The 26,884-nt window shown below is 38.2% G+C and overlaps 1 protein-coding gene across 1 annotated transcript in view; it reads right to left on the reverse strand.

Annotated features, from left to right (window-relative positions):
* Positions 1–1,467: 1,467 nt before the first annotated feature.
* Positions 1,468–26,884, reverse strand: part of LOC126367875 (whirlin) — a 98,292-nt gene continuing 72,875 nt past the window's right edge. Inside the window, exons 15-20 of the mRNA XM_050011656.1 lie at positions 22,415–22,516; positions 7,083–7,088; positions 6,426–6,506; positions 5,050–5,319; positions 4,649–4,789; positions 1,468–4,393 (exon numbers count right to left, since the gene is read on the reverse strand). Of these exons, the coding sequence (XP_049867613.1) occupies positions 4,313–4,393; positions 4,649–4,789; positions 5,050–5,319; positions 6,426–6,506; positions 7,083–7,088; positions 22,415–22,516 (681 nt within the window). The 3' untranslated portion in view covers positions 1,468–4,312. The remainder of the gene's footprint in view (positions 4,394–4,648; positions 4,790–5,049; positions 5,320–6,425; positions 6,507–7,082; positions 7,089–22,414; positions 22,517–26,884) is intronic.

The raw sequence follows: 26,884 nt of genomic DNA on the forward strand, positions 1-26,884 counted from the left end.
TTCTGAAGGAATGATTGCTCTATCGATTTCTGCAGGCGATAAATTTTTGTTTGATTTACTCTTGACTATGGTATTACGTTTTTAAATATGAACAAAATTGAAAGTTATGTAAGAAATTGTTTAATGTTATTTTAATATGAAATGATTTATGATTATAAAGCAGCAGCTGGAATATGCCCTTTACCCCTGCGGGTACGCAGCGTCAAAATTTAGGGTTACCTGTGCCAAGTATTGAGGAAGCTGTATATTTTTATATAAAATATATATAAAAATAAATTCCTCCATAAACATAACTTAAAAAAAAAATAAATGCATTCGTTGATGTCTTTTGTATGCAGCATTCACTATTTTCCTTTTCATTTAATAATGGTTATCGTTTTGGTCATTAGTGACCATTATTAAATGCTACAACGTTAGCGTTGTAGTTTTTACAATATAAATATTTTAAAAGCGTATCTTAAGATAAGTTAATAAGTTAGTAGGTAAATAACACGCCTGATATAAATTATATTTGTTTGCAGTTTAGTGATATATTTGGTAGGCGTGTTACTAAAGGCGTTTGTTGTGATATTTAATTACTTATTTAGTAAAAATTGGTAAGTATATTATTACTCTATTACAATGACGAAAAGATCGCTTTTCCTTGCTTTCTTAAGTATAAAAAAAAAACGTAATTTAGATGATATTAAAAGCAAAATTTGTTCACAAATTAGAGACCCGTGACTCCGTGACTGTGCGTGATTATGGTCATGGATCTATTTCTAGTTGTTAATGAAGACCTAAGTGAAGTATATTGCTGGGTTAATTTTGCGAGTTGTTGACCTTTTTACCAGTTCCAATTCTTCATTCTTTGTTGTGCTAATGTCGAAAAAATCTTTTTTTGTCCCTTGAATCACTCGCATATCAACTATGATTACTTAGCATGATTGTTTCTGTTCTTGATTAGTCATGTTGTTCGCCGCTAGCTATTCTTCTCTACAGCAATATAATTGCAATTATTTCTCATCGAATTAAAAAGTCCGTATTATTGATTTACATTGGCCATGGAAGCGATTAAGCTGTCATCGGGTAGACTGCAGGCTTATCTACAATCTATTAAGCATGACTCTGTAAAGAGTATAAAAAGCTCGGTCTGGCCGTGTGTATTTACGGCAGGTGCGCAGTGGGCCGCGAACAGTAATGTGCTATTCCCGAGAATTTTCCCACTTTGCGAACAACGGCAGGGAAAAAGGCGCAATACTTACGTAAAAAGAGTTTTGTTACCAAACTATTAGGAAGATATGACCAGAGTACAAGAAGGAAGAGTTTGAAAAAGAAAAGCAACCAATGTCCTTTCTACTAAAGAGTGTTTACAACAGGAACATTCCTACTTTGGGAACATTCACGGGAACGGCACATCAATGGCCGCGACTTTAGCCTCGTACTCTTCGATAAATCGAAACACAAAATGAAACCACAGAATATCTAGATAACAATATATTTTTGTCATCAACGACAAACTTAACAACAGACTACAACATAGATCTTCTCAACGGAACACCTGCGAAGTTTAAACGTTGTAACTGTGAAATGTTTACCAACACGAGAACTAGCTAAGGTCGATTAGTTACAAAATTCACACTAACCTTACACCGTCAGGGAAACCAAACGCCAACACAAATGGACGGCTCACAATAATCAGGTGTTACGCGTATATGTAAGATAAAAGCTGTTGGTAAACAAATCTTACAAAAATATATGATTTAAATGCAAATTAAACAAATCATAAATGTTTTAACATGATATTTTCCCATTTTTATTAAAATAAATCTTATACACTACATTTAAAATTGCTTTTGATTCGACGTGTTAAATACATAAACGATGAATTGACTCAAATAAAGACTGGCTCGCCAGCCCGATGTTTAAATATATATCCACATTCCACTTAATGTAACCATACAAACTTATAGGTAACTTTAAATACATTAGGTATAAGTTAAATTAACTATAATTACTCGTACAAAATATAGTTGTTTCAGTGCATACTCTGTTTATTTCTTTATTTAATTAAATTTATTTAAAGGGATAAAATTTCAAATTCTGGAAAGGCGGATGACTATGTGTGACTTAATTTTATACTATTCACATGCTTAAAAAAACGAAACTATTATGTATGTATTGAAAATAGTTTCTACGTGTACAATGTGAAAACATGGATTTTAAAATATTTATTTTTATGCAACGTGTTTAGGTACAATTTCCAATTAAAACATGAATGACGTAATGCTCAAATCCTAACATTTAGAAGCGTACCTGTGTAGCGTCGACATACAAAGTAGAATAAAATCTGTATCAGTACTGGCGGGAGCGTCGCAAACTGTACACACATATAGAGGGGATTGTCAAATGCTTTTGGCACTAACTTCAATAAATATTTATATTAATTTTATATTACAAATACATCAAATCTGATATTTACAGCTTATGTAGTAGGTACAGATATATATTTACAACAGTACATGGAATCTTTGTCGACAAAACGAAATAATGAAATCAGTTAGAGCATATTACATTTATACAAGGTATATGTAATACATTATTGGAACGTGTACAATATCTACAGCCTGTTGTTATATTAGAAGCACTAGCAACACACATTGATATATCGGAAAATATGTTTTATATATATATTGACCACGTCATTAGATATAATATTCACTTTGTGACTGACTATACATTTGTGACGTCTCAAGATCTCTATAATATTATATCAATTTATATCATTGCCAAAAATTTGTTTATTGATCTAACATCTAACATAATATTTGGTTATATTGCACACATTCACTTATATCTACTTTTATAAATAAAAGAGTGGGCTAAAATCCCTCTCCGCCATAATTTCGTTAACTCACCGCTTATCTACCTGATGGAATGACATGTTTGACGCACCGTCGATGTGGCCTCGCTAAGCAAACTGAACCAAGCTATGCTCTATAGAAATTATGTAGGAAACATGCCAATGGAAGATTTATTAATAGTGAAGTAATTGAGATATATTGAAATTACTAGTGTATATAATCAAGGGATTCGTGATTTTGACTACGATAAAGGAATTTGATTAAAAAAAGATGTAAACAAAAAGGGAGCAGCTTGCTTAGGGGCGCGCGTCATGCTGCAAGCTCTGCTCTACAATGACGATGGCTCTAGGCTGCTAGCTGGCGAGTGCATGCTAGCTGCATGTCGGATGAGCTGCCGCCGACACAACCTCCCGCTACGCTGATGGCACATGGATGACTCACCCTCGTGACTCCTTGATGAAATGCTATGTACGCGCTGATCAAAAGCACTATCGAACTCTACTGAAAACTACATGTGACATGATCCGAGATGTCGAAAATTTGAAAGATGATCTCTTTCCATAGCACCATTTCCAATCAATAACTATTAGCACGATTCGTTTCAAAATGAACATCGTAAGATCTATGTTATCGTCATCTTTTTACAAATCTATTTGCTATTTAAATTAGTTACGGAATTGAATAGATCGAATCTACCTGCAAAATTTTTATCGTGATCTTTTAAAATGTGTGATTTTAAGATGAACTTATAGTAATTGGTAAAAGTAGGAGAATTTTCATTTTATAAAATTCAGTCGCTGACTACTGGTAAAATTGGTATGCTACTCTAGAAAATGATTTACAAAATCGTTTCATACCACCCGAAAGTCCCTTTAAGAAAGTGGGACGATTTAGAAGAAAATTTTGAAACTTCTCGGGCAGTGTGCTTCGTAACTAATATTTTTTTCAAATTCTGGACAATTCGTCAAGGTGTAAAAAGTTTGATTGCCTCCCTGTGCCATTAAACTGTATAGCCTACTAGATCACCTGCGTCGTGACGCCAGTTCAATCCAATATCTCTTCATTGCGATGCAACCTCAGATCCGTAGAGTTGATGTCGATGTTCATCGTCCGTTCAGTTGTCAGGTCCCCTGTAGAGCAAACGCGCTTCGCTGACTGCCCCGCTTCCGCTGCCACGATACCTTCCGCCAATGTTTACGACGCGTCAATGACGCGTAGATATTAAAAACCCTGGTGATTTTTTTTCGTGATGGAGTAAATTGTCCTATCGACTCTAGATCAAGAGTTGGAGTTCGATAAGGTTCGTGTAGTGCTGGAGCTTGGAGCAGTAGTTGTCGTGCGCGTTTAAAAGAGCATGTGGCAGCGCAGGTTGGAGTTGGCTATTCCGTGGTGGGGTCGGTGAGGTCGGCCCGCAGAGTCGCGCTGCCCAGCGCGACCGGCGGGTCGCTGGCGGGGAGGGAGAGTAGATGTTAGGCCTCCAAAAAAATTAGCGCGGTTGGCTTTGGTTCCAGATTGGATTTCTTTGCTTCAACCACAAGGAACTCGATTTCCTGAAATAAGAAATGAAATCAAGTTTATAAGGAGTTAGTTTTCCATATAGCATAATCTTCGACTAATACGTATTGAAGCTGGCTTGTGAAGCCTGAGTTTAGAAAGGTCGTTTATAAAAGTCTTACTTTCTGAATCCAACGCGTGTCAACAACGGTTCAACAATTTTAACTAAAGCCTACCATACCTAACCCCTTGTGAAGTCTACGAGTATCCGCCTTACTACAAAACTGTGTCATCGACATCTTCGTACGCACCGGTTTGTCCCTCTGTGCGAAAGACTCCGCTATGAGCCGCGCCACGTCCTGGTGCTGCATGCCTTCCACCCGGTGGCCGTCCACCGCCAGGATCAGCTGCCCCACCTCCAACCCGCCTGCCTCGTACGCTGCACCGTGCTCCTGGAAATGGTCAAGTTTTGTTTTTATACCTTTTATTTTTTTATTATATAATTTTTCACCGCCAGTACTAGTACGGAATTATTCGGCCCAGAATTGATTATTAAAAAAGCTTGAAAAACCTCCAGAAAGCCAATGGTAATTTACAGAGATTGCGGTTATCCAATTACATCGAATTCATATATTAATGAATATTTTTGACTTTTACCAGATTTAATTGGAAAAAATAGAATATTGAAAAAAATGAGGCAGTTGGAACTCACGTGGATATTAATTATTCTAGGCAGCGGATGCTTGGTGTTAGCTCCGCCTTCGATCGCGATGCCGAGGATCGGCTTGGTCTTCTTGACGGTGATGTGCAGGTTGCCGTGGTGGTCGGACACCACCCGCGCCGCGCGCCCCTCATCTAGCTGCGGGTCCCCGTGCTGCAGCCGCTGCATGGACTGGTGGCGCCGGATCCCGCCCCGCTCTTCAAGTAAACCCCCTCCGTCCTCCTTCATGTCGAAACTTCTCGACAGCTTATGCGCTAATTCCTGCAAAAACAAACACGTTCAAAACTGCAAGAACAATATCCCAATACTCAATGTCCAAAGATGAAGTGAGACACAAGGACGCTGCGATGATACTTACAATGATTTGAACCTAATACCTATTTCTATATACCACATCCACACTAAACTGTAACTCTACGACGCTAAACAGCAAAGTTTATTTCAGCCTCTAATTACAAGTTAGTGCTCTAAAGAAATATAGTTGACGTGTGTAGCTGGGCGGCAGAGGGCAGTAACATGAGTGAGTGGTTCGCGGCGACTGCAGGTACGTCCGCGGCGGTGCCTTACGACCTTGTGCCTCTCAGTTACATCATGTACAGTGATCAGTATACGTCGAATGTATCGAGAAGCTGTAAGTGAGATGTGTGCTGGAGGCTTGGAATCATGCGTATCGATCACTCGGTGGCGTGGTTCAAAGTGGATTTATTTTACAAGTGTACAAATGTATCATGAATAGTTTCAACCCGGTTACCTAAATAGGCGGAATTCATTTTCCGCAAAGTAACACAACCATAAATAAACGTAATATGAAAAAAGAAAAGGAATTTAAAAAAACCTTGCGAACCAATTTCATTCCGTTTTCAATGCATATACGCCACCATGCGCTGGTTGATTTAATAAAATTAATAGGTAAAGGAAAGATGAATTTGGTATCTATTCACATCTATACAACACTAAATTTTGATAAACCGCAATAAAATACTAAATTCTTCATGCAGCACTTTAGCTCGAACCATTCCAAGACAATAGAATTACCTCTACAGGCTATAATAATGAGAGAACGAGAATGAAAATTCAATTTAACGAATGTGTGCTGTACTACTGTTAAATAAACGTAATCAATGGATTAACTAAAACTGTAAGGCGAACTCAACAACGAAATGAAGTGCCACGGTAAAAGAAGTGAAAACATACAATGAAAAAATAAAATCTATTACACCAAGCAATCGTTTGGTTTTTGAAGCGAGAATTTCCAATGAATAATTTTAAAAGATTTTTTCGTAATTAATTATCGTGCAAATGTAAGAATCGTCAATGTGCTAGGACAGTTCGCTGGTCGTTCCGTCGGCGGAGGCCGGGCCACTTACTAGAGGTCGTCCCCAGTACCATGATTTAACTTTCTGCGTCCAGCCACCGAGTGATGAGCGCAGCCCCTCGAGATAGCCGCACTGAAACATCACACTCGCTCAGGACCAGATCCGCGGCTGCTAGTGCGCGCCCGCGCCGCGCTGCCTACCCTCCATTGACTACTGCTCTATGTATCTCCTCTGTCGCTGGGAACCGGCCAGCCGGACAGCTTGTTCGCTGTCCCGCCTCACTCCGCGACACAACCAAGTGTTCATTGTCATGTTATGTTACGGTGACTGTTCAAGCAACTAGGATAAATCTACCTCAATGGACAACCTACGACAGTCCTTTAACATTATAATCTCATACGAGGTCTCTAGCTACGAAAGAGCATTTACTTTGCTTCCATGTAGGTTCTAAGAGAAAAGTCAGGGTTCAAGATAGTAGTGATGTACAACATGATACAGAAGTAATAAGAGCAGAGACTACTGTTTCTAGCCAGCTACAAATAAATAGTAAGGCAATGTCTTCGTCTGCAAAGCCTTACTTAGTTCAATTTACTAACCCCTTTAGGATCATGGTAAAACTGTAAATACTGTCTAACATACAAAGTTCATAATAATTAAAAATCTAATTCTGTTATAAAATTTTATTTGATAATTATATTTAGAACATACCTGATCCTGTGACGCGTGTAGAGTTTGTAGAAGTGCATGGAACAAAGAAATGTTATTGTTAAACTAGTTATAGTTCTTTGAAATCTGTGGAAAATGGCCGCGGCACTGACGCAAACTCTGTCGACAAGTTGCAAACTTTCAAGTCATGCAACAATTTTGCTCCATTGTGTTCCCACTGTTTGCCTGGCATCGCGTCGACTTTCCAGCGATTGTGATGCCTTTGGTAGTGACAACAACAATTTGAGTTATTTGTCGTAAAAAAAATATTCAGAGGCGAATTCATCTTGCTATTGTTTCTTTATAGCGATTTTTGGTTGCGCAATATTGTTTACTTGTGAGTTTTGTACGATTGGTATAAATCGCGATGCGTATGTGGTGTCATAAGTGGATTATTTCTGAGTATTCGCAGCGGGTATCGGAGGCCGTATCTGGAGCGGTGGGACGCGTCTCGTTAGTGTCTGGTATAAATAAGGCGATAGCATCGGCCGGCGGCCGACACGCGCACGCTGCTGCCGACGCGACGCGACGCGCCACCGATATCACTTTGCTATCTCTATTTTACTATCACAGACCAAAAAGCAACTAAATTCTACTTAAGAGAGCACCTGCCATCGCCCTGTGATCTGTAACCATCGAAAACGTATAATATTACAACCAGCGCAACTTTATATCGCGCATCGGCAATAATTGCAGCTAATCTAAGTGTATTAACTGTTACCGTGCCCTATAGAAAGTAATTACGTTTATGATCTATGTTGTTCTGTAACTTGTATAAGGCTAGAAAAGAAATACATAAACCCATTGATAAATCAAATTTTGTCCTAACTTTTTTATATACATCCTACTAATTATTTGCTTCGTTTTTTGCTTTGTTCTAGCATGATGCGTATGACAGCAAGACAGAAAGATATGTATAATAGTACCGACTGGTGCGAAACATAGTGAAAAAAGTAGGTAGTACCTAAAATATAAATAAATATCAATGACCTATATAATCAAATGGTAAGTCACCGATACCTTTTATTTATATTTATTTATTTTACGTAAGTAGGTAATACTCTCCTTTTGTTAGTTACTCTTTGCTACCACGCTGTCTCCATTTTAGCATGATCTAGCTCAAATGTCAATGGCTCTTTAGATGTATTTATGTTTTCTGTAGAAAGGAGATAAGTAGTAAAAGAAGACTTGACAATAATACACACATCTGAAAACACTAATGTGCCGCATAAGGCTGTTCAACTTCGGTATTCGCCTACAGGTCGAGGTCATACGCAGTGTCCTATTACAAGCTATTTCTGATATGAAAATACATAAGGCATACACTTTATAGATGCGCGTTAGAACGAGGTCCGCGTCAAGATTACAAGTTGGAAGTTTTTAGGACGTGACGCTTACGGCACTTTTGGTATTAGGTAAACGCACTATGTTACAACGCGGCCCGCCTGACATTGATCCTACTTTACTTTACGATCACGACCACAAATTTTTACAATATCGAACCGAGCTCCGTATCACGACCCTCGCAAACGACGCAAAGATAATTTTATTGAGTGTGCGAACTCCGGGTAATATCGTTACTTAGAGCACGAGCACCGTTATGTTATAAATTTGAAAGGTAACTGCCGTTTTACTAAAGTCGACGAATAACGTTATCTGACATACAATGACTCGTCAAGTCAATTATAAGTTATTGATACTTCTGTGTTTTATCTGTACTCAAGGCCCGTTACTTCGATTAAGTTTACAGTCAATTGTAATATTGAAGTTCGTTAGCGGCAAGCCCGTTTGATGAAAAACGACGATTTATTGTGAAATTGATTAATGAACTATAGTTTTATTCGGTATTTTATCAGTCACGAATAATAGAAGTGTGAAAGGCAGGCAGGAGACAAAGGTCCGCCCACCAGAGAAACCTACAGTAGAATAGTCTTGAAGGCATTATTTTCGCTTTTACTTTGCCACGGATAGATAGACTACGCTTCACTAATCGCCGTAAGAGCTGGATTGATCGAATTACCAACTTTCTGTGGTTTGTGAAAATTGATAGGCGTTAATCAATGCCGCGAATTATCAATGATAGTGATTGCGACCACGCTCAAATCGTGTTCTGTGGTCTCGACGATGATAACATTGAATTACTTTACTCGCCTATAAAGTACTTAGTACCTAATTAAATAACTAACCAACGAACAAGTACGGCTTAAAAAAACGTATTTTTCATGTATGAAACTTTTGCGTGTATGAAGCGAAACAATGATTTGCGATGTAGATTAGTGACATTATTCACTACAGATTCTCCCATATATACCCACTTCCTTAATAACTGTTTTAAACAATATATTATTTTATGTGTTATTTATAAAAACACCGGTAAGAAGTTGGAAGTATGATAGAATCTCAGCCAAGAGATAGTCTGCAATTTTAATAAGAATCTGGAGTGTGATATCAAAACTGTGATAATTGCCAGTTAAGAGAATCTAGATCGCGCATGCGTAATGCTCTCTGCAACGTGTGGCGCCATGCAATACTTTTCACTTTCCGGCGATTATTATCCTTTTAGCCGTAAATGTTTTTTACGTAACAATCACGCAATGAAGGAAGTATGTCGAGTTTTGTTATACACGCGATGGAAATGTGCCTGCAAAATAATATAATTAGCCTTTATTCAGTTACGCATTGCAACTACATGTACTGTATATTATGTATAAGAATATATAATATCAGCCCACGGTGGAGCAGCGTGGTGGAGCATGTTCCTTAGCTTAACACCTCCGGTTGATTGAGGGAAAGCTCAGTACTTAGGTATACCTATTATATGTATTTAAATATAGGTAATCTGGACATTGTATGCTTATTTGACTGCGACTCTGAATTCTGAAAACTACGGTTTATTTTTTAATAAAGATTTGCAAGTCTAACCCAACTTTTTAGTTAATCTTTTCTTTGTTCAGTATATTATCTGTCTCCCACAGTACTTAATTGTACACATTGTGCATTTAAGAAGTTACGATAGTCGCACCTAGTCGGATGAGCTCAACAACGATCCGACCGACCTTGTTAGATTAAATATCAGTTTAAATCGTAATAAAGCCTCGGCAGGTGGTATAGAACTAATTACGATGGTTTTTTTGTAGCTCTGTCCACGCAATGAGAGGTACTGTCGGCTTTTAATGGCACCAAATGCTGCCTCTTGTGTTTTTATATTACAGTTTCCGGTATATCCAGTTTTGGTCAGATGTCTGCGCCGTGGGAACAGGCCGGCGATAAAGCTTTTCTTTGCCATTGTCTCTAGAATACATACATAGTGTTCTTAACTGTGTTAAGCAAATTAATATGCTTGGAAATTATATATGCACCAAGTAACTGTACTTCTTGGACTATTGTATTTCGACCCGATTGACTATACCAATTTCAAGGTATACGAAAACGACGTTCACTTACGCTAATGATATCTGATACTGTGGATCGCATTGGTCATCGATACCTTTTATTTATATTTACAACAGATCGATAGAACTAAAATAGGTACCTACGCTTGCAGTTTACATAACGCCGGCTTTCACGAGTTGTTCGGCGGCTTCATTCATAAATCCAGTCGACACGATAGCCTTTTCTTTTGTCTATCACACGCCTTGTGCTTTCATGTGTTGTGAAATCGTTCAAAATGCTGTTTGATTGTACTATTTGGGAGGCGCTTTCTTTAATCACGTCATTGAACCGATCCTTGCACGTGGGTGGCCAGTGGAGCCTTCTCTATACCAGGTGTACGGTGTACTAAATGTATAGTCGCTTGCGCGGCGTTTGGAGTTTGGAGTGAACTGGATTCGCACCGTGAGCGTGGAGCCGCGCGCCCCGGCCAGTCTCACTCGCGCACCCGCCGTTGATGCACGTGCACGCGTCAATTGCCTTCTTCCAACTTGTTTACAAATAACGCAGTGTGATACTTGCTCTCAACAGGATAACCGTGACAGGTAAGCTAAATCTTAAATTCAGGTCAATGCTTCGATCGTGGCTCAATCTCAGCCTGCTTAGTTTGAAGGTCCGCTGCGGTGTAAACAATGCCTTTACACTGCTTTTGTTTTCGGTCATATGCGTAAAACATGTGGGCAATAGTTTGCACAATTATGTTCAAGCTAGTCTTTACTACTTTAATGTTAAAACCAATTGGTTGTTTAAATCTTCATCTATGATTAGAATAAACTATCTGTATGTTTACGACTTCTACAAGAAACACAATACAAATCTTTTGTTTCCCACTCCCGGACGGGACATGGGTAGTAAGTCTCGGTTATGTAAATGATAATTACGTACCATTACTCTCCATAATTGACGTATTAATTAGGGGACGATGTTTTGGTTGTAAAATTGTTTTGTCCTATTCATGCCTGTCCACTTTCTACTTTTACTAGATTATTTGTATAGTTTTAAAATGTTTTATTGACATGATCAACATTGCTTAGTGTAACTTAATCTGCATTCACATAAAGATGGATATTGTTTCTCTCACTTAGTTTATTATTCAGAGCACATTCATCAAAGCGAGTTGAGCCTGCCACCAGCCGGTTCTTTTTGGGCCACGGACAAAAAATATAGTCCTCGTTTCGCTTGCCACTGCAACCTGCAGCAATGCCAACTTGACTGATATGAAAGACCAATACCTGAGTATAATAAGAGTGTTATATATATTTACCGAAATTAAGTCATAAACCACAGCAGATATTGGCCGGAGGGTAGGTAGGTTGCGCGGTAATCTCGGCGGCTAATGGTGTCACGCTTGACTGACGCCTCTGCATGCAACAAGGACGCGGCAGATGGCCTCCGAGAGACATCAACGACCATTGTGCTATTGTAAATTATGCACCTTTTTACCATCTATCACAGACACGCAGATCCGTGACACGCTTTCTATGTTCCGAAAGCTTTTACTGCGGTTTCTTTAATTAAATAACCTACCTTACCGGTTCATTCCACTAATCGTGATTTTTATACACCTGTATCTGTGCATTGCTACGGTACATTTGAGCAGGAAGTTTTATCGCGGCATCTATGTCACGGAATTCGCAGATATCTTTGATTTCTATTGTGCGCCGGAGAGTGCTCTCTGCACAAGAAATATCGTCAAGATCACGATCCGCAGACGTGGTTCGCAACGGGGTTAATGTTACACCGTACACCTTCCTTATACAGTTGTCTGGGACGGAACGATAGCCTTCTGGCCCTTCGGAAAGCACCGTTTTCTTGGCCACGGCATGACTTCTATTAGTGTGTTGTAAATGAGGTATTGTGCAACCAGCAGCTGCCGTATGAACGCTAACAACGGAAACGTTTGTTGGAGACTTGCTTGTACATTTCTCTATATGGCGTAGTGCCAAGTGTAGTGCACATTACGTAAGTGAACACCTTTATTAAAGCGGTAAAGATAAGCGGCAGTGGGAATCATCGTTTAGGCTAAAGTACTGGCATGATAGGTCCGCCAAAGCGGTGTAGCGCAGATTAGCGGTGACCCGTGGGTCAGCGCTGCGCACGACCAACACGCCGAGATTAGATCGAACCCTCTAATGATCTCCGCTACCCGGAACACTGGACGTATTGATTACTAAATGCGAAAGCCTTACTAACGACCGATTCAAAATCAAGGAAGAAGATATTTATAGCGCACTAACTGCGCTAAGAAGAAATCAACAAAATATACCACGCAGTAAAGCTAAAGCCTTAACTTTAATAGGAACGAAGCCATTTATTTTCGCTGACAAAACGATCTCGCAACGCGGTGGACAGTATGGCAAACGCTGTCAGTTCTTTCTATAAAAATGTTTTGTTATAAATCATGAGCAAACTTATGTAACGACGTCACGTACGTAAAGTTGAGATTTATGGAAAATATAACTTCATAAATAAACTTATTAATATGCCTAACAAAGTTGCGAACACGTTAATTTGTGAAATAACTTCACGTACTTAATGTAGCTTTTTACAAGGAGTCAGAGTTCCATATATTCCAAATACAATATTTGGAGGAAAGTTTCGATGTCTTTTTTCTTGTATTTTTAGCTCTGTCGTGTCCACGCGAAGACAGCTATAAGGAACTAAACAATGATAAGTAAGTAAGTACTTACAAGTCAACAGAATAGACGTGTATCGGGCAAGTAAACAAAGTGAGTAATTACCGCGTGGGAGTACTGACGAATGCCCGGACTACAACCGCTAGGCAAACATACCACGCAATGTTTGACGATATATCTACACTCATGAGCAATGTCGACGTCCAAGTCTTTTTTCTCAAAAAGTACTTGGGTCACATCAAATCGACCATAAAGAACAACATTTTCTTATATGATTTATGGGTCCCTGTCAGCATTAAGCCTATAATGCTGAATCATCCTTAAACAAGTCATTTTATCCAACTTAAAAAAGAAACTGAAATAAAATAGAGGGTCTAAAGAAATGCTATTGGAATTTCCAGAGGACTATTTTATCAACGATATCATTCTTTCGTTTTGAATTATTTGCACCTTTTTCTTTCCTTTGGTAATTCCAAGCTCTTTCTTTACCTGTTATCATCGCCATAATTCGCGTTATGGATTGTTATAATATTCTCGACTTCTCGTATATACAGACTTTCATGATGCAAATCCAATCACGGATGCGTCAATTTCTCTATGACATGTTGTGCTTACATCAGGGATATTAAAAGTTATACTTACTCCAGGTAATAAGACTACTAGTACTCCAGGTAATATCGGCTCCGGTTTCCTCGTAAGACGTTCAAGAGCTTGACACTGGGTGACCTGTCAACCTACGCGCTTAGGAATAATGAGCGTGATAGCGTCACTAGTAAGAGGTAGAGAAGACACGTGTTTGCCTCAAGCAAAAAATAAGAAATGTTTCGTTCTGTCTCCCTTTAAATATTTGCTTTAATTTTTTTCAATAGGTCAATGGTGCGTCAATAATTATAGAAGTAAGGGAGGGATGGTTCTCCATCTGTCATTGAGGCTAAATACGAAAGTTTTCGTAATCTAATTAGATATACTTCGTCTCCATATTACCGTCTCATACAGACTGGCATGTTTCCTCTGATACATAGAAAACAGGGCGGTTATTAGAGTGTGTATGTCGCGTGAACATCGAGCTCACGACACGTCTGGTCTGTCCCGCTAGTCTAGTCAAACACCTACAAACAGTGGTTAGCACCTCAGTAGCATCCTGTACTAAACATGTGACATTTTTTATAACTTGATACTTAGTACCTAGGTATACAGCCTAGTGCGAAGGTGACATATTGGGAAAATGTATTGTTCTTTTCTTACATCAGTCATATGTATATAAGGTTTATTTTATCGGGTAAAATTTCACAGTTCAAATAATGTGAATTCTCATTACTATATTTATATTCGTGCAATGAAATCTAACGGTTAATTAGTCAAGTAGATAACATCAGTGTTACCACACTAATTAGTTTCGTACAAAGTATTGAGTCATCAAAGAGTCATTGACTTCAAATAAAATATTTTTGGAAAATGTGACTTAACATAACTGTGAATGCGTGTCTTGATAACGGCTGTCGATTGGCGTGGTCAGTTGGTCATAGGAGTATCTCTCATTGGACATTATAACACCTATGTTAGTAGATGTTAAGCAAATAAGTATACGCTATTGACAACTAGTTCAGAACACCTCCTTCAATTCGCTTTCGAGCTGTTTAATGATATTACGATTCGTGAGTGCGTGAGAAGGGGAGGGCTTGTACCTAGCGATATAGTAGTCGAATATAGGCTGTTCGTATGTTTTTTATTTAAAGTGTAGAAAGTGGCGTGACGAGCCGGAGGGAAGTGGGCGATTGCAGGAAATATTAGGTCAGACCAGTCGGCTTCTCTTCCTGTTTACACGCCCAATCTTTACAGTTTCCTGCGAACTGGCTTATGTTAATGAGTAACTGGACACTGTATTCATTAAACCTAATGCATAACGGGGTTATTAACTCTGTACACGGACAAACTTGCCTTTGTTCCCAGGCGAAGGATACATCTCCTGTGGTTGCTGTTTATCATAAAATGTTTTTATTTAATTCTTCCCTCTCTTTTTTTTTGACGTGACTTTTTGTGCCGCTTATGGCATTGACTACTTGGCCAGATAAAACTCTCTCTTCTATCGTGCTGGTTGGGAGGTGGATAACAAACCACAACAACCCTGGTGTCAGGGTTAAAATTGTATGTTTTTATCTGACGGGATCCTCTATGCCCGTGTGCCCGCATCGTATTGTGTACCGTCACCTCACACCGGGCATTCAACTACTAATGCAGACATGCTTCTTCTGGAGAACGTTGTCTTCAGTTCTCTTGATTCTCTTATTTTGTTGTCCTATCAACCACGACGTCTGTCTGCCGAATTACTAATTTTAATTTGAAAGCCACGTTACGAATACCGTGTTGCCACTTTAAGCTGCTGCCCGATCTCCGACATATTCAGGTAACATACATAGACAGACGTTCATAACTATCTAAACTGGTGGAATACAATATCTTTGTCACCTACTAACTATAAAAACAAGCGAATCTACATTACACGAGCACACAATGTCATAAAGTACGTCAAACATATAATTATACTTTACTGTGTCACGTGAAACACCATGCAATTTTCAAGTCTTGTGATTGCGTTTCTCATGTGCGAAGAAATCGCAAGTGCAAGTGTGTTGGTAACTCTGATAATAGTGTCTCGGTGCGTGACTGGGGCATGAGTGAACTGGCGTAAAAACTGTACTAAACTAGAACATATCCATTAACACTGCCAGTCACGGTGAAATTGTCTCGGGTGCTTTGTTTACATTTATTTTTTATTTGCTTTTCCGTATTTTAAGCAAGTGTTTAAGCGTGACAAGCTGTTTATGTAGTCGTGAATAACATTGTACTGTAGCAGTTCATTCGCTGCCAATTAAGTTTCAACAAAATGTAAATCTCCCTTAACTGGCGTTTGAAAGGAGTTTGCATTTTAATTGTCAAGTAAGATATACGAGTGCGTTTGTAAGGTCCAGGGCGCGACCCCGGAACGGATCGCGACCATGGGAACCAACTGTTACAGAAATGTTTCGCTCGCTCCATCGAACTTTTAGCCCATACAATTGCAACAGCACTGGCCATTTCCAAACCAATTAAATTATGGGAAAGTTGGCAATCAAGCTTGTTAATTGAAATAGTTTCTAGCTGAAAAACGGTCTACTTTATTCTATGGTGATAAGGGAATAATGGTCTAACATAATACGGGTTTTATGAAATTACAACTGTGTCTAATATTGTTACGGCTTTCTAAGTTAGCATACCTGACCAGGAACAACTCTCCACTTGTCTATCGGAGGGGTAATAAACCTTACTTCACACAGTTATTCCATCGATGACTGTTACCGTGAATCAATAAAGGAAACGGACACAAAAATTGTAGTAACCTTGATAATCTGACTCATAACATAAGAGAAAGGACTTATAAAGGATTCAAAAACAACAAAACTTTTTAAGTGCCTAAGCGAGTATCTGATACACTCAACGGGAGAAAGTAATACATACGTACGTTACCAGCACGACGTGTTACTTATGGTGTCACGTACCTACTGAAGCAATTTGACCCGTACCGGTAACAACGACCATTAGAGTATAATTTGGGATAACCTACAGAAGCATTCCACTCCCGCGCTTTCTTCGCGCAGTCACGATATTTTATACGTGAAACATGACTATGAAATGTTTACACTTTGATGACGGCATAAATTTAAATTATTTGATACTTGAAATGCGATTCTTTATCGAGATTTTTATTAGTAATTACCATCACAGATTTAAAATAACAATACTAACGTACGACGCATGGATACTTATAAGAGATATATCTAAGATATGGCTACGTTTCTCATAATTAATTCTCTATTACTTTCCATTATTTACATGTTCCATTGTAAATGTTAATGGATGAATGACGCGCGTGGGCTGCGCACGCGCCGTCTCGCGCCACTTCCGGCAAGCCTGTACTCCTCTCAAGCGAAACATTACTCGTATTGTCCCCATACTTTAAATGCAATTTCTTCAAATATATCACACGAAAAGGACTTATAACACATGTTTTACTGCCAGTTACCAGTAATAGCCTCCGGACTTTTATAGTGTGGAACAATCCAAAGCTTCTAGTCCAAAGCACTTTCTCGTTAGTAATCACTAACCGATTTCAATGTCTATTATTACTTTTTACTTCACTATGAAATAACGTACCAAAAATATTGTATCTTTTTCTGTAAAGCGACCTCGATCGGTAAAGGTGATTCGCTAATCATCTGTCCTATTGTGGGGTTTACTAGATAGTTGTATATCAATGTTTGCGAGTCATTGTATTGTCGGTAGGTGCCGGCTTTTTCTGTGATTGTCGCGATTCTCACCCACGACTATGAGTCACGACGCGACCAATTCCTAACTAAACCAGCGCACCATAAAGTGAGGTTATTCGCTATAACAATCTGCTTTCTCGCGCACATTACATCACTACTTCACATTAACATCCTTACTGCGTGGCAGTAATTTCATCCGTTTCCAGTGCTGATAAATCTGACGTACGTATCAGTTCCTATTAGCTATTCATACAAAGCGGACGACAGCGCATTGTGATGATTTTATCTAAACAACTGTTAGATATACCGCCTTGTTATATGAAACACGCAATTTGAAGTTCGAAAGCGTCAAAGAGTGTAATGCCACCGTTTAGCCACACTTTCGCTGGAGAAAGCCAATCGTGCATTAAAAATCTTTGTCTTAGCGTCTGTGATGCGCGGGCGCAGCGCCTGATCGTTAATCACCTGTATTATCATGCGGTAAACCAGTTTAAAAACACTGCCAATATAAAAAGCAATAAGCGCATTTTCTTGAAGATTATTCTTTGTTTACCGGCGTGAAATTCAATAGAGCTGTTTAATTACCAAGAAATGGATGACGTCATTGTAACATGCAATTGGATAATTGTTTTTATGCTCCAAAGAAAGAATAGCTATCGAGTGCAAACTAAAACAACCCTCAATCTGGTGGTTTGTTGAAAACGCAATTGTTACCATACCGGCAGAATAAACAAGTCAGATGTTGTGATTACTAAGCTGCCTATTATAAGACTATTGTACAATGGGCATTGTACTTCGCTTATATAAACCAAGGTTTAAATACGTGATTTGGAGTAATCTTAGGTTGCGTAAATGGAGAATTATATACTGTTCTTACTTAAAAGGTCATGTAGAAGGTATATCTAACATTACAGTTTCCTTGATCGATATTAGATACTCGAGAATAAGTCTTCGAATGTGTGGAGTGGCCGTCTTCCCACGCTCGCGGTATTATTTATGTTATCCTATCATTATATTTCGTTTCACACCGCTATCCGCGAAATCGATTCTATCTCCGAGTCATCATCAATTTGCGAGCTATAAAAACTTTATACTTCCTAACTATAAACTTCTGGACTCTTCCAAGTATCCGTTGATTACGCCGCGTGCGTCAAACTTGTTTTTTTTTTTAAAGACTGTTAAAAACAGTATCCATTAATAATTTTCTGAAAGCAACCCTAATTTGAAAGTTAGGATATTTTTTAATCTTTCATTCACGGACAGAATATAAATTGAAGTAGAAACGTAACGTGATTGACCAAATTAGTTACTTAAATGTAAGTATTTAACAATAAAGATATTGCAGTAAGACGTATATCAAGAGTAGGTCTGTTATACCGCTTAATAGACGGGCAATGACAGGGTAATCTATCGCTTGTCAGAGTTTAGAACAGCGATCATTTGTCCGCAGGCACTTCACCTATAGGTCACTTGTAACTGTTGAGGCCAGCAGTTCCTAACTGCATCATTCAAATGCAGTTGTATTTTATTGCTTTACTAGGGAAAGCAAGCATTCTTAGTCGACTTATTATTGACTCATTACTGTATATAGGGGATTCATTAATACTGCACTGCAAAACATGTTTTGTAATAACGGAAATATACTTAATTGTAAGCCGTTATTTATATATTACTAAGATTACGCATAAGTTGTGCTAAATGCATTTGAATAAGAAGCTGAACCAAGTCAGGTCAAGTTGCAAGCAATGCCCTCGATTACCTTTCCTTATAAGACATTTCGCGTTGGCATTGGCACCCACGCTGCGTTGTGGCGCCACCGCGACGCGGAATCGCGAATGTTACAGCTTGGAACCAAAGGTTGCACCACTGACCATCGCGCAACTCTTGACCAACGGACCGTTCAGACTGCATGTTGCCTCTACGCTCGCATAATGAGAAACGATAGAATCTCCAATTGATACCCGAGTGCCGGGTGCAATATGAAGTTACGCACTAAATTTCCGATGATATCTCACTCTCGTGACTTGAAACAATTTTCGTTGATAGCAAAATCGTCTTACATCATATGACACTAGGTACCTAAAAATTGCTGGAAACAGTTTTCAGTCACGATTGTTGATCGTAGTTCAATTACACGTGTGTTCTATTCTTACATTACGTAAATAACTAAGTAACTATACTTTTCTTTACAGGAAACACGACTCAAGACTACGCACATCCGTACGTGACGACCACATCTGTCTTAAAATGGAGAGCTGGCTCGATGACGTAAAGCGTGTCAGGATCCCCCGGCCCAAGTTTGGCGGGAAATATCCGGCGGAACCACCCAAGGACTACCTGGAGGAGTGCGGCACTGATATGGCCAAACAGAGACACCACGACGCCAAAGACCTGACGAAAGCCACGGAAGAACTACGTCGAACGTTGCAAGAGAAGCTATGACCGCGCTTATTTACAGATAAATTAGGATTAAGCTTGTAGACTAAAGTCCATTGACGTCAAGTTTGAATGATAACGATAACTCTAAACTTTTGAAGAGGCTAAACAAACCCCTTTGTTAAACCGACGTGAATAAGGGACGTCGCTAGATGGGTCCCTTGATTAACAAGCGGGGAGATCGGACGCCTCGTAATTCACGCAGCCTGACGGCCGCGAGACACGGTCTGTCACAGGCAGGCAGCTGTATACGAGCAGCCGTGCACACTACTAAACGATTACGCAAACGTTAGATGCAGATACCATCTCGGTAAGGAAAGCGACTGCTCAGAATGTCACAAAGAATTCGATCGGTTAATCCGTTGATATAAGCAATACATTGGCGACATTTGTCCGAATATTTGTATCATTGAAGATGTTTTAGCTTTATAAATAAACATTGACAGCAGAGTAATAATTGGTAATGGCAAGTAAGTGAAACACAACAAACTGTGTAGAGACGATAATCATCCATTCCACACTGAGATTCCACCGAAAGTACAGTCATAAAAAGTAATGAAGGTGATTTGCTAATTTCGCCGACATTAGAGACACACTTGTAATTCGAGATAATAGTTTTAGTATAACTGTTAATTAGTGTAATGTATGTACGAGTGGGATATTTATCAACATGCGGTATTGAATGCTGACAGCGGCAACATCCGACGTCGCCGCAACATACGTTGCATACTAATTACGTCTCAACATTGGTACGATATCGTGATTGTACTCTGAAATTGCCTCCAAACAGAGGAAAATATTCCATTCCATAATCAACATGATTGTTAGACAATAAGAAGTGGGTACCAACTCTGTGTTCACAACATTAAATTCTTGGACAAAACAGTATTGTGTTAGATAATAGTTCAAGTAAGCCCAGTTATGCCTAACTTTTTGTAGTAGTTTAAGACTGATATAACGTAGCTTAAGTTTATACGAATCTCGAGTATGAAATACTTTTTGTAGGAAAATAAAGATGATATTATTGTTTAACGTTTTGTTGTTTATTTTGGGTTCTGGAAGGAAATCCTGTAAGCTGGAGTAAGTAATAACTTTTCATGTTGAGTTTTGGAGAGGGCAATAAGATGAGGATGGCTGTGGCGAGGGCTGGCGGGCCGCCAAACTATTCAGTTACAGACGAGCCAACCTGCCACCACGAGACGAGACAATCTATAACCGACGCTAATACATGGACACTTGATAGCATCATATGTCAGTCCGACAACCACCCAAAATCCAAGGTTACTCCCATATATGATTTCGCTAATATTTATGACCGTTATAAATATAGCTTTTTTGGGTCAGCGAACAGTAGATGTATTCTTTCTCCTTTTTGAGTAATCGACCGTTACAATGTTATAAAATAGCAAATAAGTGGGTATAAGTCCAAGGTTGCTCACGTATTATGAGGTTTTCGCTAATATGGTTGCAATAAAATTGGCTTTTTTTGCGGAATAATAAAAATACACAGCCATTACATATAGAGTTGACCGAACGTGCGAACGCGCTCCGTGAGTGTGTGTGCCACTTTTCAAAAGTTCTCTCTTGAAGAAATTCACCTCGTTTTTAAAATCACGCAATCTTACTGTTATTGAACTCAAGGACAAATTAACTCTTTATCTATTAATTACTTCTATTGCATGACTATTTGGTGTCGTGATAATAATGTTGATTTTCTAAAATACTTGTTATTAAAATCAACTTAGAATTAAACTGAATTCTTCTAAGGGCTAATAATATGTTCAATATGATGGATTATGTTATAAATATGTTATAATCCAAACGTCAATATCATCCTACAGTACAACATGCCTCTGACCGCCCATAAATATGTAAGTAAATATGTTTGTTTCATACATACATGTGTTCTATTTAGCTGAAAAATGTTTAGGAAAATCATTCACTGAAAATAACATAGTATCTAGGTGTTATTTTTTCTGCGGAGAAAAGTTTCATAAAAAATTATATTAACGCATCCATCATGTGCTAACACGTTAAAAGTACATTAGTAGTACTTACTGAAATATTTAATGCGAGTTTTAAAATTCGCCTGTATTTCGCGTTACGAATGTCGTGGTGAAACATTAACATATTTTAATTGGTTGGTAGGTAATTAAAAGTACTTATTCGAATAATTTTATTTTTTTATGACTGCAGATATTTTTTGCACGGTCAAGGACGACATCTTCTTTAAATTTTCTACCATTTCCAATAAATCCACCACGCTAGGCTGGACGAATCAATTGACTTAAGATTTGGAATAAGGATCATATCGTTTTGTATCATTCTAGTTAATTCATCAAGTTAATTCTCTCTCACTAATTCATGACATGAAGCCGACCGACAAGTCATTTAGTTTTTTATTCTGACCGAGCCTAAATTGATCAAGGAGGTCTCAATGGGACGCCTGTTCCCAACAGTGGATCATCGTAGATTGTATTTTAAAGTTATCCAAAGACACGTGTTTAGTAGCACCATGGGTAGTACTTACAGTGTCGTCGTAGTGTTGTGTGTGGAGCGCAGTAGTGCTGCCCTCTCTGGAGTTGCACGGCGAGGAGTGCCTCCTCGATCTCCTCCCCTCCTCCTCGTACTCCTGAACAATACATTTATAATCTTTAATACTCCTTTAAAAATTATAATATCAATGACCAAATTCCTTAAAATTCAAACGCCGAATTCAGTATTTTCAGCATGTAGGAATGTTGGTAATGTCACATTATAATATCTCCCTCGCTGCAGCTCTGCATGTAAATTAACCCTTAGTTATTTTCCTTTAGGAATATCAAATATTTTGGCAAGCTAACAAGGGAGATTCAACAGATATGATATTACAGAGCATAAAATCTAGAAGTTAGTACACAAAAGTGAAAGAGAACTTGAATATTTTACAACTCTTTTACACTCTTTTTACGAGCAGGTAATGGATCCTACTTTAACTCGTCTGTCAAAACTCTCCACCTTAAACTACAAGATATACAAGTTTGGAAATTTACACCGAAACATTTAAAAGCTGAGATTATGCTACGTATACAACATCGAAACATGCAGTCAAATTATAACACAAATACTTGGAAAGAAAACGAGCACGGAAAGAAATAAGGAACGCTATAACGTAGAGACACTTTTACGTGGGAACTTGAAGGAGTTTAGTAAGTACTTGAAAATCTTAAGAATATTGTAAGCCGCGGGTGTGAGTCAGCGAAGCCTCACAATCAGACTGCAGGGGATGACCAACTGTCTCGATGCAATTGATTTTTCGCGCTATTTTTGCATGTTGGCACAGTTTCGCTGGCGGCGACCGATACGGCCTCTGGAGGTGCCAAGTCCCGGAATGTTATCTAGCTTGTAAATCACTTACTTACTTAATTATAACTTACGGTGTAGCAAACAAACAACTTGGGGTAATTTAAAGTTTTGAAGAAGTGGGCGATACTGTTGTAGATGATTTATCTACTAATGGTCCCAGGTGCGGTAGAAACACTCAAAGTTTGCTACTGTTTTTGCTAAATAAATAAGTCCTCCCAGGTGCTCAGCCGGGACCGCCTGCTAAGTGCCGCCTTAGATACTCGCGTGCTGAAAGTTTCCGCACATCGCTTGTTATCGTAACCTCTGACGCAATACATTTCTCATACAAAAACACCGAACGTTGGAAAAGTCACGCAACTGATACAGCTCACACATTAACCTTGGTTCAATACTGCTTATCTCAATTTTCAGTATTATTTTCGTCATATTTACGTAAACCGATTATTTTATCGCATGCTAGTCGTTCTCAAATATAGTTACTAATTATAATTTTATATACTTAAACAATACTGCAACTAAACATGGCATAATGTAAGCACTATTCAAATCGCAGTTGTAACAGTTCTTCCATAGAAAAGAGTTCAACGAACCATGCTGATTACCTATTGTCTGTTTTTTCACTGAGCATTTACAAAATTAACTTTTTTGTTGTATCTAATGTATCCGAGTGACATATTGATAGCTCTATTGTGTGCTATACTGACGCTATGTCGGCAGCATGCGGCGGCTCAGCTCCGCGATGTAACAAATACACGGAAATAGATACGATGACGGCACCGATGGCGACAGGTACAAGCTCACATAATGAACATAGAGTAACGACCAAAACACGCGATGACGCTCATTTATGCTCACCACGGCTTATAAATAAACCTCAAAAAACAGTTTGCACTGAAAAACGCCTGGCGGTATTGCTAATCTTTCTCTTTGTTCCGCTGATGCTAGAGATTGCTATTTTAATGTAGCCAGGCGCTTTATTCTTTTTTATCATAATGAAAGAAGAAATGAAAAGTAAACAGTTTGAATCTCTGAACATATTTTAATAAATAAAACCATTTTTTTAAATAAATTGGGTGAAACACGACACAATTTGCTCTGTTACGACCGGTTAAATGAAAAATTGTGTCGTCGAGATAGCTATGGTAGGGTGATGACTGGATTCGTTTACAAGATAAGAAATAACGAAATACAGTTAAATATTTGAATCGTTATCTGTCCTCTGATACCGAGTTGAATTATCGATGTCGTGTCCATCGCTGTACATTAATTATTCATTATATAAACAACGTGATAAAGGTATAAATATATGTTCTTATTTTAAAATAATATCTTCATCTCTTGTAAATTGAGTTAAGTATAATTATATTATTGTAAACAAAATAACACGGTCCGAAAAAATATATAAGTAAGTACCTAGTTAAAGGAATATTACTACTACTCTCTTTTATAAAAATAACAACATCTTTTCTTAACTTCAAAAGTTTTGAAACCCATTCAAAATCAAATAAAGAACGAAAATGTATTTAATTTATTTTAATTATCAAGCTAGGTACCTATGAATTGTAAAAAAATAATACCTTGGCCATGGCTTTGACGTCCATGGGCACGTAGTCGCGGAAGGCAACGCGACGCCGTCGGCGCGACGTCATGCCGACGGCGCGGCGCATCGCACACTGCTTGCTACGACACGCCGCCCGTAGCGCTACGCTTGTTGGGCTACAGCTACGCATTCGACTTTAGTGGAGTTTAACGTGGACACACGGACAAACGAAAAAGATAATAGGTATGTTTTCAGTCCTAGTACATTTGATTACACCGGCGATAGTGCGTTCTAATTGTTTATTCATAGAAAATTGAGTAGGTAGGTAAATAGGCTAGTTTCCAACTAGTCAAATCAGCTACTTTTTACTAAACGTCAAAACACGGAATGACTGTCGAATTTGTTTGAAAAAGCGCACTGTGACGTCATAGAAAAATGTGTTAGAATGCCGGACTTATTAATACGTTTTTCTTGTTTCAAATTCATAAATAAATTACTTAAATAGAAAAAAAAGAAAAAGCTTTTCATTACTTTTAGATGTGTCTTTATTTAGTAATCAGAATTTCATAATTTATCGTGAACCTAGTACATGTCCCAATTGTTTAAAGTAATGATTGAAAAAAAAAATCTATTTTAGAAGTTTATCATTTTGACTTTTTATGTATTTGTCAAATGTGACCTGAAAAGAAAATTATATTTGAATATTTTATTTTTGCCTACAACTTACAGACCAAAAGTCTTGATTTTATTTATTGACACCAAATCCTACATGACGCATTTTGTCGTCCGTGTGTAGATAAAGGGAAGGGTACTTTAGGGAGATACATCTTCCGGGTCCCTTGGAAAATTACGTTAGAGTTCTAATTTTATGGTTCGCATACTGTACGAGTTTGTTGAACACAATAGCCGAGCGAAAGTGAAAGGTTCTCATATTTTGGGCTTCCCTAAAATTAAATCGATGAATACAACACTCAAAAGAAAATTTATTGCAGAATTTTAATGAAAAATGTATCTTTCTTAATTAAATCTTTGTGGTGTTTATGAAACAAAGGTATTTATAAGAAACCGCAAAGTTAAACACTGTGAGAATTTTCATTAAAAGAGGAAGTTAAGATTGTTTGTTTGATGAGCCTCTTGTTTGTAAAGGGGAAAGTACCCGAAATATTCTGAGGCGTTATAATATCACGTATAGGTACTGCTCGTAGCATATTTTATATAGTGATACAATATATGAATGAATCATACATATAGTAAAATATGCAGGGTGATAGTGATACCGTAACGAAAACTTTGTGGGTGATTCATATATGATTCTGAGTGGATATCAAGTGAAATTTTCCGTCGCAAAATTATGAAACTGAAAATAATTTTTATAAAACACTAAATTTTTTATGATTTTTCTGACAGGAAATCCCATTTGATATCAACTGAATTGAATTTTGCATCGCAAATGTATAGAATTGAAAAAATCATTAATTCTGCGATGGAAAAATCCACTTGATGTTAACTCAGAAGCATGGTGTGAATCATCCCCTTCAATATTCGGTACGATGTCACTAATGACCTGTATTTGCGTAGCAACAGCGTATAATTACATATTATACAATTATGTAGTTATACGTTGTTGCTAACGTGTATTATTATAAGTCTCTTCTATCGTGTGGGTTGTGAGGTGGATTACCAACCTCATCAACCATGGTGTCAGGGTTATTATAGAGCCGCCAAACAACTACTTACTTACATCAGTAAGTAGTAACCGGGTCCAACGGCTAACGGTATTATAAGTTATAGGTGTACAATCCGCAGAAGTTCAATCATATGTTTCATATAAAGCTACCTATAACATTCAAAGCACGAGAAGAAACCTATTTTCATCGAGTAATCAATATGGATTATACACTCAGTATTAATTAATATTCATGTATGATAAAATCGATATCATCCCGGATTTGGTGCACGGCTCTACGTGTATCCCGGGGGGCTCGTTACCTCCGGTAACGTTATGATCTCATACCATATATTATACACCAGGTACAGTACAGTCTACAAGTTTATTTACACATTATTATATAAATACATAGTGGTGCTGATTCCTGTACACACCATCTAATTTTA

The sequence above is a fragment of the Pectinophora gossypiella genome, chromosome 1 (genome assembly GCF_024362695.1).
Source record: "Pectinophora gossypiella chromosome 1, ilPecGoss1.1, whole genome shotgun sequence".
Classification (NCBI taxonomy): Eukaryota; Metazoa; Arthropoda; class Insecta; order Lepidoptera; family Gelechiidae; genus Pectinophora; species Pectinophora gossypiella.